At 34.8% G+C, this 14,133-nt stretch overlaps 1 protein-coding gene across 9 annotated transcripts; it reads left to right on the plus strand.

The window, feature by feature from the left end:
• The first annotated feature begins 4,074 nt into the window (after nt 1-4,074).
• On the plus strand, nt 4,075-12,157 carry LOC105354097 (complement factor H). 9 transcript variants are annotated; one of them, XM_011475041.3, is made up of 15 exons: nt 4,077-4,271; nt 5,376-5,564; nt 5,668-5,767; nt 6,116-6,186; nt 6,340-6,522; nt 8,429-8,494; nt 8,645-8,740; nt 8,919-8,972; nt 9,207-9,389; nt 10,405-10,437; nt 10,747-10,779; nt 10,860-10,901; nt 10,997-11,048; nt 11,617-11,692; nt 11,837-12,157. In XM_011475041.3, exons 1-14 carry the CDS (start codon nt 4,190-4,192, stop codon nt 11,672-11,674), a joined length of 1,242 nt encoding a protein of 413 aa, XP_011473343.1. In that variant the 5' UTR covers nt 4,077-4,189; the 3' UTR covers nt 11,675-11,692; nt 11,837-12,157. The 9 variants fall into 9 exon arrangements, with proteins under 9 accessions (XP_011473345.1, XP_011473346.1, XP_011473343.1 ...); XM_011475043.3 differs by lacking the exon at nt 11,617-11,692 and having other exon boundaries at nt 4,075-4,271; XM_011475044.3 differs by lacking the exon at nt 8,919-8,972 and having other exon boundaries at nt 4,076-4,271.
• Nucleotides 12,158-14,133: the final 1,976 nt, after the last annotated feature.

The following is a 14,133-nucleotide window of genomic DNA, read 5'->3' on the forward strand; positions in this document are numbered from 1 at the left end:
AAAAGTCTTACCCCCAAAGAAAAGTATTTAAGGAACCACTGCGCCACCGGTTACCAGAGAACATTTTGAAAATTAAATGTCAAATACCATTTTCTTTATCATTTTCATTAATTGACAGAATAAGCAGTGTTGAAGAAGAAAAAGAAAAAGGGGCTTGCTTTTCCTTTTTAATTTTGAGTCAACACATGCAACTTCATTTTGAAAATTAAAAAAAGCTTTTCTGGTATTGACTTTTTCATTTAATTATGCTACAGAAATGCTCCCATATCGTGTCAACTTGCTGCTAAGAGCTTATTTTGCGCTTTCTGTCTGGAATACACTGCATGGACGGGGGCGCTCAGACTCCCCGCTTATGATTCCAGAGCCCGCAACAAACTAACAGCTGCTTCCTAATAAAATATAGTTGTCATCCATAAAGTTAATATACTTTATTGGGCTTACAGGATTTTGTGAAAAGTTTTAGAAAGAACAAAATAGAAACGATTCTGCATCAAAGTGAATTTGTTTCCATCATCACACTCATCTTAACTTTGGGTGTTTGACAGACAAAAAAGTCTATTCGAGGTTGTGAAAAATGAAAACAGAAAATCAAAGGAAATATCAGCGTCCAGTTTAGAAAAAAAAGGAAGAAAAACCCTCCAAGGATAAAGGAATGCAGGCGGTGTCCAAAATTAACTCTTTCTGGGCGCCAAATACAACCAAATTTACTGTTGGAGGAGCAAAATTTGGAGCAACATTTGGCTAATGAAGGTTTGCACTTAATTAGACTAGTCTTGTTAATTAGCTTATTAGTGGATTTTATCTAAGCTCTTCTGCTGTCCTCGTATATAGTCAATGCTTCAGATGAAATGTACCAAATCAATTATCTTTTTTGTTCAGTTTTATGTGACACTTAAGCACGAAAAACAGAAGAATATGTCCTTTAGTTTCCATTGATGTTCCTTTATGAAACCAACAAAAATGACCAGAATTTATTCTTTCATAATTTGTATCAGGGTTTTTTCAGTTTAAGAAAAAAAATAACAGAAAAATCTGGCAATTTTTGCCAGAAGCCAGCTGATGCGTGTTAAGTGTGAATTAAAGACATACTATATCTTCATTGTGAATTCAACTATAAGTATGTTTTACTTATGCTTAATATAAAGTAAAATAAATGATATTTTGTTTCGCCCAGGGCCTCAAACTGGCCAGGACCGCCTCTGAAGACGGTACGTGTTGAATGAGGTTTAATGAGAAGTGAATAAAGAGTGCAAACTTTAAAAACGAGGGAAATTATGCCATTCACTGGAAACACCAAAGGGTGTTGCGGCTCCTGTGTTTTCATTTTGGTGGGAAACTAATGCGAATGGCTCTTTGAGTGGTAAAGGTCTCCTGTGCCTCACCCATCAGCTGCGTTCCATTTGCTTAATTTCTTGGAAACTGATGCGAGAGCCAATTTGGAAAAATAAATTTAATTATTATTTAAGAATGGCTTTGTTTGCCAAAAATATACTGAGTTGCCAGATTAATTATTAAGGCTCAAAGAGGTTTTTTCTTTTTTACACTTTTACCTGTATAATAAATGCACAGTTACCTTAGTTACAAGTGGATGTGTTCTTTTTTTTTGTATTTCAAATTACTTTAAAGGTTTTGAAAGATTCCTTTATTTTTTTTTACTGCATAAAAAGATGTGAAGTAAAGTAAATGTAATCTTTCATCCAGCGTACTTTATATTTTAAACACTAGATGTCACTGTGTCATTGACTCAGGGTTTTCAGTACCGCTGTGGTGTGGCTGAATCTGAGAAAAACAGATAACTTTAAAAAATAATGTATTGCCAGATAATCAAGGTCTACTTTTCAAAGGACAGTAAGGAACACTGAATGAAACCTCACCATTGACCATTTAGTTTACTTGGCCACATAGTTTTGCTGTATGTATATTTTTGGAAGAATGGGTGTTTAAAAACTTTCAATTTTTATTTTTTTTAATTTGAATAGTTCCTGTATTATTAATGGAGACTCGTGTTACACTTAGGCGTTGTTTTTCCCTGGAAGCTTTCATTTTTCCATGCTTTAAAGGAGGATGGATTACACAGGTCTTGGAACACGTTTTCTAAACTCGGACATTAGGAGAAGCACATTAATGTGGGTTATCTGTTGAATTGGGAGGTGTCTCAATCTCCCCTGTACAGGGTGTTTGCAAAGATAAGGAAAGTATGCAGTGCCAGTGCTCAGCTAGTATTCATTGAAGTAAATTTTGGAACCTTTAAAGGAAGAGGGGGTGATATGGACATGTTACAGGTCACATATCACTTTGGTTACATCAGTTGCAGGCTGTTGCATTTTCCTTGTCAAACCGGTTGTGTTTCAAGTTTGTTCAAACGTTGTCTTTAAAGATCTAAATCATTGTGTTTCTTTACAAAAGAGTCTTGCATAGTTTTTCCAAAAATGTTCACAAGTGTGCAGACAGAGATGCAATAACCAGTTACTAAACTTTTCCTTTTCTGGTTTATGTGTAATACATGTAAGGGTTTCCCCAGCAACACAAAGGGTGGAGAAGGGAATTGGCCCTGTCAACACTGACTAAATTGGGTTGCTGATCCTTGGAATCCAGCCTTAAGTGTGTGAGGCTAAGAAGGGCAGGGGAAAGATGTTGGAAGGTTTCCATGGCAACACTAAACCACAAGCAGTGACTCCAACATTATAACCCACAATGAAAATTGTTTGAATTCTAAAATGGGTTGAGGTGCCTGCATTTAATTGTTTGTTTGTATTTTTTTAAACAAAAAATGTTGTGCAATGCATTACACACACCCTTCATTAACTGTGATATATATATCACATGTGTCTCTCGCTGACTGGATAGCAACAGTCATTGTGGTGTATTCAACACTAACACTCCTCCCAAAAAAAAAAAACGTTTTAACATTCACTTTTTTTCTAACTATTTCACTTATGTGATTCATTCCTGTGAGGATGGAAAATGTCCACATTCAAAACTGCTTTCTGTAGGGTCCTTCAAAATAAAATATCCTGGACGAAAATTAATCTTAGCTTAGTGAACAAAAGCTGCCAAAACTGAGACCACATTATTGCAGATAATATTTAGTTTTAAAAATGAGGGTCTATTACAGTGTTTTTCAACCTTTTTTGAGCCACGGCACACTTTAACCTTGACAAAAATCCCGCGGCACACCAGCATCCCAAAAAAAAAAAAAGAAAGCAGAAACTCATAGTCTGTTTTGATCTACAGCCGCCCCCCCCCCCCCCCCCCCCCCCCCCGGCAATCTGACGTGCATTTTTGTGATAATTGTGGCAGAAAAAGCAGGAAGTTGCAGATGTTTTTCTAAAAGATGTAATAAAAGTTAAGTTACATACAAACTGTATGTTCGTTGTGTTTTCACGACGCTGTCCCTTTAAGCCAATGCATCATGGGAGATGTAGTGTGAAAACTGCCAGAAAACGGCAGAAAGACTCGCGTCTCTGAGCTTCATGGTTTTGTTCACTTGTTCCACGGTCTGATACCGGATTCTGTGGAAAGCTACACCGCTAAAGACGAGCTTTAGCTGGTGTTTTTGTCGGAACTGACTGAGTTATGAGCTAAATTGGAACAAGAAAGTGGAGACTTTAACCACTTCTGATTGGTCAGACTGATGACATGTGATTAAGCCTTCAAGAATGATTGGTGGAGTCGTGGAGACAGTAAAAGCTGCGGGACTTTTCCTTACACAGTTATAGCTGCAGCTATTTCGCGTTACCGTCATTCTTATCAAAATGTCTTTAATAGAATCAAATAAACACAAAGAAAAAAGTATTTTATGATCGTCTATAGTCCTAACTACTCAGTGTTTTATCAGGACCTGTTTGGATGAACAAAGAGCTGATTTCCTGGAGATGGGAAATGCTTTTAGATCAGTTAATGAGGGCAATTTTCCACGGCACACTTGACCATCTCCCACGGCACACTAGTGTGCCGCGGCACACTGGTTGAAAAACACTGGTCTATTAAACACAGTGAGCGGGTAAATAGTACCAGTTACAAATCTAGTGTCTTATTGTGAAAGGAACACAGCGCCACTTCCTGTGTTTCAGGGTTTAAAGATCTGGTCGCCGCAAAGAAACCAGACAGTTGTGGTTACTGTGAGCAGGAACAGTGAGGAGTAACGGAGTGGATATTACTAGGTTGAACTCTTACTACAAACACAAGTATGGAAGTTGTACTGAACGCTAGTGGACTAAGAAAACTCCGGAGCCTGTTGTTGATCCACCTCTTCGCAGTGAACGCAGCAGGTTAGTGGCGGGAAAGACCTCTCACAATATGACATTTTCAAAGAACTAAAAACAACGAGTTATTACACTTACTGGACTAGGAATAAAATGATCACAATTGATAATGATCCTCATAGTAATAGAGTCTTTTCTGAAAAACGTGATGTTAATGTACTACTTAAATTAGATACTTCTATGGGGAAAAAGGTCGGGAACCACATTTCATAACCCTTTATATGTAACTTAATAAGTTAATAATAAGTTACTTATCATTTAAAACAGTCTGTGTCCTAAACAATATTAAAAATGGCTAAAGTTATACCGATTTACAAAAATGATGATTAAAAAAAATCATATAGACTATAGACTAATGTCACTGCTACCTGAGTTTTCCAAAATCCTTAAAAAGTTGTTCATAGGTTTAGTAAAGCTGGCTGAATTAATTATTAAATAACAAATAAAGGACAGTATAGTTTTAGAACAAAAAGAAACTCAACAATGGCTGTATTGATTCAATTGAAGAAATTACAAAGACTTAAGATAATTTTAAAAAAACAGTTGATATATATTTTATAACTTGAAAAAAAAAAACGTCAGATACAACAAATCATTCAAGTTTACTCAATAAACTAGAATGATATGGAAGTAGAGGAGTGGCATGGAACTGGTTAAAAAGTTACCTAAATAGAAGGGTTTGACATGTTGACATTGATCAATTTACAACTAGTTATCAAGACTTACTTGTGGTGTTCCTCAGGGCTCTGCGTTAAGACCAAAACTGTTTATTGTGTATATAATGACATGTTTAATGCATCTGAGTTATTACAACTATTATTGTTAGCAGATGAAAAAAATATTTTTATTGTGATAACAAGTATTATAATCTTATTAGCGTTATCAATAAAGAGCAACATGCTATGAAAAATAGCCTGAAAGCAACAAGTAATCACTAAATTTATAGAAAACAAAATAGCACTTACAAATTCTGTTTATTATTTTTATTTTATTATTTTATTTTGAGCTAGAAAAAAACAAACAAAAAAAACAGAAGTACAATGTTGAACGACAGCATTTACAGTTCGAAAAAAAGTTATTGATGTTACTTCCTTATGTGTCCTCTTGCAGCAGACTGCCTTACTCCCCCAACAACACAACACGATACAGACTTATCTGAAAAATCCAGGATGGTGGATGACTACAGAGAAGGTGTTCAACTACAGCTGGAGTGCGTTAGTGGTTATGTCAGGAAAAGTGGCACTGGCAACACAACATGCAACAGTGGAAATTGGACAAAATCAGATCTGATCTGCACAAGTAAGACCTTTATTATTAAACAAACCGTTCTGTCGAAACCTTCCTGGTGTTACTGCTGATAAGTGTCTGTGTTGAGATGAGCGGTTTTAATTTGTCTTTACAGGAAAGGACTGTGGCCCCCCACGTGATCAGCCTCACATGAAGTTTAATCTAAGCCAAGGTACCCTGTTTGGTGACGCCGTACAAGTACTTTGTGATAAAGGGTAAGTATAAATTCATATGTTTTTGCAAACCTAAACATTATTGAGATTCAATTCAATGTTGAAAGTTTTCATTAAATTATAAACGTGTTGTGTTACTGTACTAGTGCTATGTTTATTCTACAGACTTTTGTCTTAAATCCTAAACAAAATAAAAGATAAAAATTGTATTTAAAGAAAAATACAATTGTATTTAAAAGTTGAACTTGTAGATGCTGAGTGGAATGCTGGAGTGCATTCCACAGCATTAAATTGGAATAATATTTGATATGATCCACTATGACACCGTGACCTCAGTTTATTTTCCTTTTCATACAAACAGTCTAAACTTTATCCATTTTATTTATACAGGTATTTACTTTCTGGTGTTACATTCAAACAGTGCTTATCTTTTGGGTGGTTTGGAAAAGCAAATTGTTTTGGTGAGCCTTTACTAGTTAATTTCTTTAATATTTGTACCTTTTCTGTCTTCTCTGTCGTATTTAAACATTTTACCATTTCAAACTTTTATTTATTTCTTTTTGTTACAAATATATATATATATATATACAAATGTGTTTCTTTGGTCTTTGTAGCTGTTGTCTGTAAAACACCTCCTGAAGTGGCCAATGGCTTGAGTTCTTGGAGTGGTCCAAAAAATCCCAAATATGGGGAAACCGTACAGTACAGCTGTAAAGAAGGTTACACCCTCTTTGGGAATTCCAGCATTACTTGTGATGAAAACGGTGGTTACAGCCCCGGACCTCCTGAATGCAAAGGTATGTCCTAGTGATCTTTTTGGGAAGTTCATTGTGACACTTTTGTTTGTGAATATTATTTTAGATCTAATCAGGTGTTTGTTGGCTTGTTTTCTTTAGCTACGTTCATTTGTATCTGTCAGAAGTAATCAGAATTAATAATAAATAAGGACCATCATTTTTTTATATATAGGTTAATTGATTTGAATTTTCTCTCCTTCTATTTTGGAATGAGAACATTTTTTATCAAATGTATTTTTTAGTTTTGCAATATCATTCTCCCTTACATGTCCTCGGTATGTTTGTATTGTTTCTATCTTGTTCATGCTTGGACAAAGGATAACGCATGTGTTGGTACTAATTATGTCATGACTCTCTTCATCCCAAACTCCCATCAAACAATCAGATCATTATATTATTTAATCCTCCATTTCTAAACCATTTTGCAGCTTTCCCTGCCATATTTTCATTCAGCATCATTAAAATACAGCATGCTTTATCATTGCAGCGGCACCTAACCAGAAAGACTGAAGTCAATAAAAATATTCCAATCTCAGACATGAAACCTTTCCTTTAGGCCACAATATTGCTTCAAACTTTGAAAGAGCAGCTGGTGCCAGAGGAGATATACTTATATAACTAAACCTATAACGCTTTGACAAAGGCAGTGCAGTATGGTCATAAAAAAGGAAATGTAAAGGAAAGTAAAATAGAAATACTTCAAATTTACAAGTTATACTCTCATTCAACTTTAGAGGCAGACAAAACTAAAATGTCAATTTGAACAACGACTTTTACTACACAAATATTGGTTGTAAAAATGTAGACAACATATTTGTTGAATTTACCAGTCAGTTAGAGACAGTTCAGCTCTTTGCATGCTGAGTTTGATTTTATCAGGAAACTGAATCAAAGCCGTGTCTGTCTGGAATGCAGTGGGAAACCTGTTTTTCTCCAAAGCGCAATTGTTTGCAAAAAAAAGCAGACCAAGACTTTCTAAATCTTCAGCGTGGTCTGAAAGCATGTAGAACTACTTTACTGTAGTAGATGAACACCAGTGTAGTAACACTCATAAAATGTTAATCTGTAACAAAGCTTTTTGTTTACTGTGGGTGGTGACATGGTTTCACCAGAGAACCATAGCACAGAAAACTGCCCATTCTCTTAAAACCTATTTTGAATCAATCAATTGTTAGTGCAACCTTCACATATTTATATTTATTTACTTTAAACTCACTCTACTATTAATATCTTACCCTTCCTGATTCATATTGGACTTTTCTGTTAATGTGTAAACATGATTACTACATGTAAAAAGAGTATTTCCACAAGAGGATGACATAGTTTACTAACTGTTAAATCTAATCTTAGGTAAAGTAACTGCTAATGTTTTATGCAGAGCAGATAAAATGTTAGTCCTGAAGTTGTAGGATTAGCAAATTGCACTTCTATGAACCAAAACTGCATCAAGAAATCTTAAAAAAAGCAGTGGTAAAAGGTTTATTACTAATACATAGGTGTGATAAAAGATGTGAGATTTTTAAAATCAGTAAACAAAGTGATGCATGTCTTTAATATTAAAACTGCATAATGAAATGACCACTCACACACACTATCCTGATACTGTAACTAAACACAAATACTAGGTTGTAAAAGTCCATCTGTGACTTCTCTTAACAAAAAGCTGGAGGCGAAACTGGGTAAAATACAGGACATTGAACTGATTTTTCTCACTGCCTCTGACAAAGACTAAAGAAAATAAAGCGGAATACCTGGCTACAGCTGTTAACACCTGTGCCTGATGCTTGACTGGCATTCTCTTAGCATGCACATCACTTTGCATTCCACACTGTCAGTTCCCATAAAAGCCTCCTGAGTGCTTTTCACTTTGAGGTTAAATAAATGTTTAAACTGTTCCAATTCCTAGCAATCCCAACCGAAGCTAAAATTACAACAACATTGACATCATCAATACCCAGAACATCAAAAGCAGGTATATAAGCCCCCAATCATTTTGATATTTTTAATGAATTTAAAATCTAAACCTAAATTTGTCATTATACATAAACATTTTGTTGAATTATTTACTAGTATTTGCATTTGTAAATTGTTTTGTTTACACTATTTGTGTTTGGTGTTCTAGAAACCACTTCTACAGTTACAATTGCCATATCAACATCTCATAGAAACAAACTTGCTACAACCCAAATAGCTTCAACGGTCTCACCGTCACAAGAAGGTACTAAAGGTTTATTGAAAACATGTAAATACACCACATGTGGCTGCATGCATACTTTTTACGGTACTAGCTTGTCGCATGAAAGGCATGAAGGATTTTTATTTATTTTTTACAAGCCACTTCTTCTTTTAACTGTGAAGAGAGTAAAGAAAATATTTTTACTGGTTTTGTTCTAAAGCTGCCAGTGGCTCTTCAAAAGAAACTGCTACTTCATCTTTGTCTTCATTTCAAGGTATTGGACGATTGTTATTGGTATTGTATATATAAAAACCACCAATTGATTGTTGTTATTCTTAGTCTTCTGCTACATTAATCTGTGGTGGTTCCCAGAAGTCTCCATTATCAAATTGCTATGTATTTTCTATTTGTATTTAAACATTTTACCATTTCAAACTTTTATTTATTTCTTTTTGTTACAAATATATATATATATATATATACAAATGTGTTTCTTTGGTCTTTGTAGCTGTTGTCTGTAAAACACCTCCTGAAGTGGCCAACGCTTCGAGTTCTTGGAGTGGTCCAAAAAATCCCAAATATGGGGAAACCGTACAGTACAGCTGTAAAGAAGGTTACACCCTCTTTGGGAATTCCAGCATTACCTGTGATGAAAACGGTGGTTACAGCCCCGGACCTCCTGAATGCAAAGGTATGTCCTAGTGATCTTTTTGGGAAGTTCATTGTGACACTGTCAAGTGTTTATACTTTTTTGTGTACTTTTCCCACACTTGAAAAGGGCTGAGTGTCCAACGTTGAAGATCGATTTACTCAGACTGCCACTTGAGATCAATTTCCAAACTTTGATTTATTTCCATTTGATCTGGCAGCAATCAATAGGTAAAAAACCTTAAACACACACAATAACAGTAATAAATATTACAAAATTCAACATACACATTAACAACAAACATTTATGCAATTTAAAGTGCCTCAGTTAATTAGCAACATTACTCATTTACTTTAATAACATTCTTATTTAAGTTCATGTATTAATTCCAAATTTATTCAAGAATTACTTTAAAATCTCATTATTTAGCAAAAATTCACATTCATAAAGAACTTCCCAGTGTAAATTTACAAAAGTTACAAAGCACACCGACGAAATAAACATCTAATCCTTAATGCAGAAAATTCCCACTGGTACCTGAAGTACACACAAACATTTGCGGAGCGCACACTCCGGTCCCACAACACACCAAACAAACAAGGAAACAAGTGATCGCGCAATTTTAGCGCTTGGATAAAGTCTTTTCTTACCGGCTGCCTCTTCAACAAATTAATATGGACCACTCAATTGCACACAGGTACGAAACAAGCTTTATGCACGGACTGACAAGGCTTGTGTCTCGCCGGTGCTTTTCCTGAATGAAGTGCGTGCGTCGCCATTAAATAAATGACGCAGCACGCTCAGCTGTTCAATCCATATCACGTGATCAGTCAGATGCTTTGCGCAACAGACACTTTTGTTTGTGAATATTATTTTAGATCTAATCAAGGGTTTGTTGACTTGTTTTCTTTAGCTACGTTCATTTGTATCTGTCAGAAGTAATCAGAATTAATAATAAATAAGGACCATCATTTTTTTTATATATAGGTTAATTGATTTGCATTTTCTCTCCTTTTATTTTGAAATGAGAATATTTTTCATCAAATGTATTTTTTAGTTTGCCAATATCATTCTCCCTTACATGTCCTTGGTAAGTTTGTATTGTTTCTATCTTGTTCATGTTTGGATAAATGGTAACGCATGTGTTGGTACTAATTATGTCATGACTCTCTTCATCCCAAACTCCCATCAAACAATCAGATCATTATATTATTTAATCCTCCATTTCTAAACCATTTTGCAGCTTTCTATTCGTCTTTAGCTGAAAGTTACAATCCAGAAATGTTAATTACTTTCAAAATGTCAAGCTTTTCTCTTTAACAGAATAAGTTAAGACTTTTTTGTGATATTGATCTTAAAGAAAACTCAAATACTAATTATCTAATCATATCTGTTGCAGACGTTCCAGGAATAAATACAAACAAAGAAAGTGGTGAGCTGCTGTTTATTACTCTTATGCTGGTAAATATGTGTCGTTATGGTTACTGCATTTACCTTGTTCTGTTTGTCCAGTGTCTGTACCAGTTATAATCAGCCTGACAGCTGTTTTTTTAGGTAATGTGCATTTTTTTTTTGTCTTGCAACAACAAATAGTTCATTTCTCTGTAATTAAAATATGTTAAAGAACATTTCATTCATTTGCATTACAGTTATTATCATAGTGATAGGCTTTTTATACATGCTTCATCAGAAGAAGAAAGGGTGAGTACCGATAATTGACTTTTCTTGCTGCTTGTTGCATGTTCCTCTCTTTGGATCCCTCATGACAGGAATGCTTACTAAGCTTGAAGATTCATTTCCTGTACTAACAAATGCTAGTGTCTCTTCCTGGACTGTAACATCTGTCTGCTGCGCTGTGGCAAAAGCTTTTTAGTCTCCTAACTAGCAGAGGGGAATCAAGGTGTACCGGTATTCCCTTCCGAACTTATGAGGAATGAGGGACGTCAACAGGAAATTCTTTGTTAGACCCAATGTTTCAAGATCAAAAGAAATCGGATATGACAAATCCAGATGGAAACAGGGTTTTTCTGCTGTTATTGCAGAGTTCAGGATAGAAAGTTGGCGACAATTTCTTTTTTATTTAATTGAATATTTCATTAACCTCCAATCATATGTAACTATTGAAAGAACACACACTCTAAGAGCTCCACCTACTAACATGTAACTCTGGGAGAAGGGATATTTTGGTGAACAAACACTCAACAATCAAAGAAACAAAACGTAACTGAATGTTTCTCACATTATTTCCTTATTCAATGACACCATATAGCTCATATGATACTGGAGAGGACCTCAAGCCGGAATTATTACAGTTCCAAAACCTTTAGCTTGCCTTCCTCAATCAGGTATCTGTCAGTTACTCTTTACTATTAGAATACCTAAAAAGCATTTTGACTTTTTTTTCCTGTAAAATGCAATATGTAGGGGATCTCATTCTTTTAGTGACGCATAAAAGTACAAACACTCTTTTTTCCATTTCTTGTCAACAGCAACCATGCAGTACAAGTGGTGTGAATGCTATAGAAAAGCAAAGGGTGTCATCGGCAAAGCAATTGACAGAGGACACGACACGACTAACTGGGCCCCAACGAGTTCCCTGGAAAAAACAAGAGGACTCATTTGCATTTGCACTAAAGAAACAAATCATCTTATCTGCAGTATGTTTTAAAACTTCAAGAGATAATTTCAGAGTTTGTCAGTTAAAAAAAACATTTACTTCCTTGCTATTAAACGTTAATGAATGAATATTTTATAAGTATTTTTTATACCATTTATTTATGTATTAAACTTCAGTTGACATTGTTTCCCTATCTTTTTGTGTCATTATTTCAATACTCAAACCACAAAACCCTTTTTGGAGAACTCTAAGGTTTTTATGTCATATGTTGGTTAAGAAGCACAACAGGAGTCATTCAGGGAGCTCTCAGTGTCCGCCGTCAGATACAATCAGTACATTCTTTGTCTCCTGACTTTCTTTCAAGATTGTTCTTATTTCCTGTGAACGAGTGCCACAAAACTAAAACTATTTCAGAAGACCTGCTGACTTTACTGTCAATATAAATAATGTAAGTAAAATACAATAAAGATAAGTGTTTTTTCAATAAAGGGTTTTTAGCATGAATTACTATGGCAACGTTTAGAGCCGAGATTTTAAAGGTATCTAAGGTGGATTGTTTCTGAATGTGCACTGTTAAATGTTCAGTGGGAAAAAAATGGTTAAAGTGTCTTTTATTTGATCACAAAGACTGTCCTTTGTTCTGTGTGGGATAAGCTCAATGAGACTGTGAGGACAGAGAAGGGCTAAATCACTGTCCTGGAAGGGGTGTGGACTGAGGCAGGAAAACCCCACTGTAAAAAGTGATGAGAAACTGTTTATGGGACCCTACCCTCTGTACTTAACTTATTTCAAATTAAAAAAACAAACATTAACTTAAAAAAAGAAGCAGTAATTAGTAGTGTGGATGGGAAACGTATGGCCACAAATGGGAGATGAATTCATTATGAAAGCTATTTATCTCTGTTAAGGGAAACAGCCTTTAATTACCAGAGATGGGGTTGGTCTTCAAAGCCTTGATGAAAGTGATTAATTCAGCTGAAGACATTATTCATCCTTCATGCAATTCATGGAAAAATAAAGAAAAAAAAGCACTAATGGGCCAGTTTATTTGACACAGTGAAGTTAATTTTCCTGGATTATTTAAGTATTTATTTGGATTTATGAGTTAGGGTGGAAAGGCCATTAATGAAAATACATAAATTCATTCTCCTCATTCAGTATCCTTTTTCTAACAAAAAGAAAAGAAAACATTTATCGAGTGATTTTTTTTAACATCTCTTTTAAAGAAAAGACTTTATAAAGAAAGTTTTCTTTAAAAAATGTTTTTTGGAAGTGGAAGTTTTTCTAAGCATTTTCCAAATCCTGTGTAGAGGATGTGTGCCTGGGACCTTCATCCTCCTGGATATGAATGTCCCTTGGAGTCAAGAAATAATCGTTTCCTGGTGATTCTCAAACGGTATCTTAAAAATAAATTTATAAGCATTAAAAAAATTTGAACCACACAGGTGACACATCCATCAGTAAATAAGAGGTTAAGGCAACAACTCAGATAAAAATCTAAACATATTGAAAGAAATATATTAAAAATCCTGATAAAAATGAGTCACCGTATATCACTTAGAACCTGCTCCGTTTTCCTGCTTATGCCCATGTGGGTCCCTTTCCTGTTTAATGAAGGACAGAAAAGCAGAAATGACATGTCTGTCCTTCCTTTTGGCCCAAATTCTTGGTAGTACTGTCCATTATCACACAATTGTTTTCAGTGTTTTTTATGTACTAAAGACATTTGTTACACTTCAACTGTCATAGTTCTGCATTCTCCCACTGAGTACTGATCTGGAAAAATGGAGTATTAAGTTTATGAAATGCATGGTTATAATTGCTTTATCATGTTTTACTAAGTTTCATTTCAGAGACTGTTTTGCCATTGTCAAACTGGACAATGTGTCTCTCATTAATGTTTGAAATCAGACAACAAGTCTGCTTAGTTCCTGTAATAAGTTAAGATTATGCATGTTTTTTGTTTTTATTATTTTCATTTATTTTGTCTCTTAAACAATTGTTTGTAAACAAAAAAAATATCGGTAGGTCTTACAGTAAAGCAAAATTCAACTTTCAGTTTAAACAAAAAACAAAAGAAAGAAGAAAAAAGGATTGTCTGTTGTCATCAGTGTGCATATCTCTGCAGGTTTTAGCAGGTTTCAGCATTGGAGTGTGTTCGCAAAAGAG

The sequence above is a fragment of the Oryzias latipes genome, chromosome 5 (assembly GCF_002234675.1).
Source record: "Oryzias latipes chromosome 5, ASM223467v1".
Taxonomy (NCBI): domain Eukaryota; kingdom Metazoa; phylum Chordata; class Actinopteri; order Beloniformes; family Adrianichthyidae; genus Oryzias; species Oryzias latipes.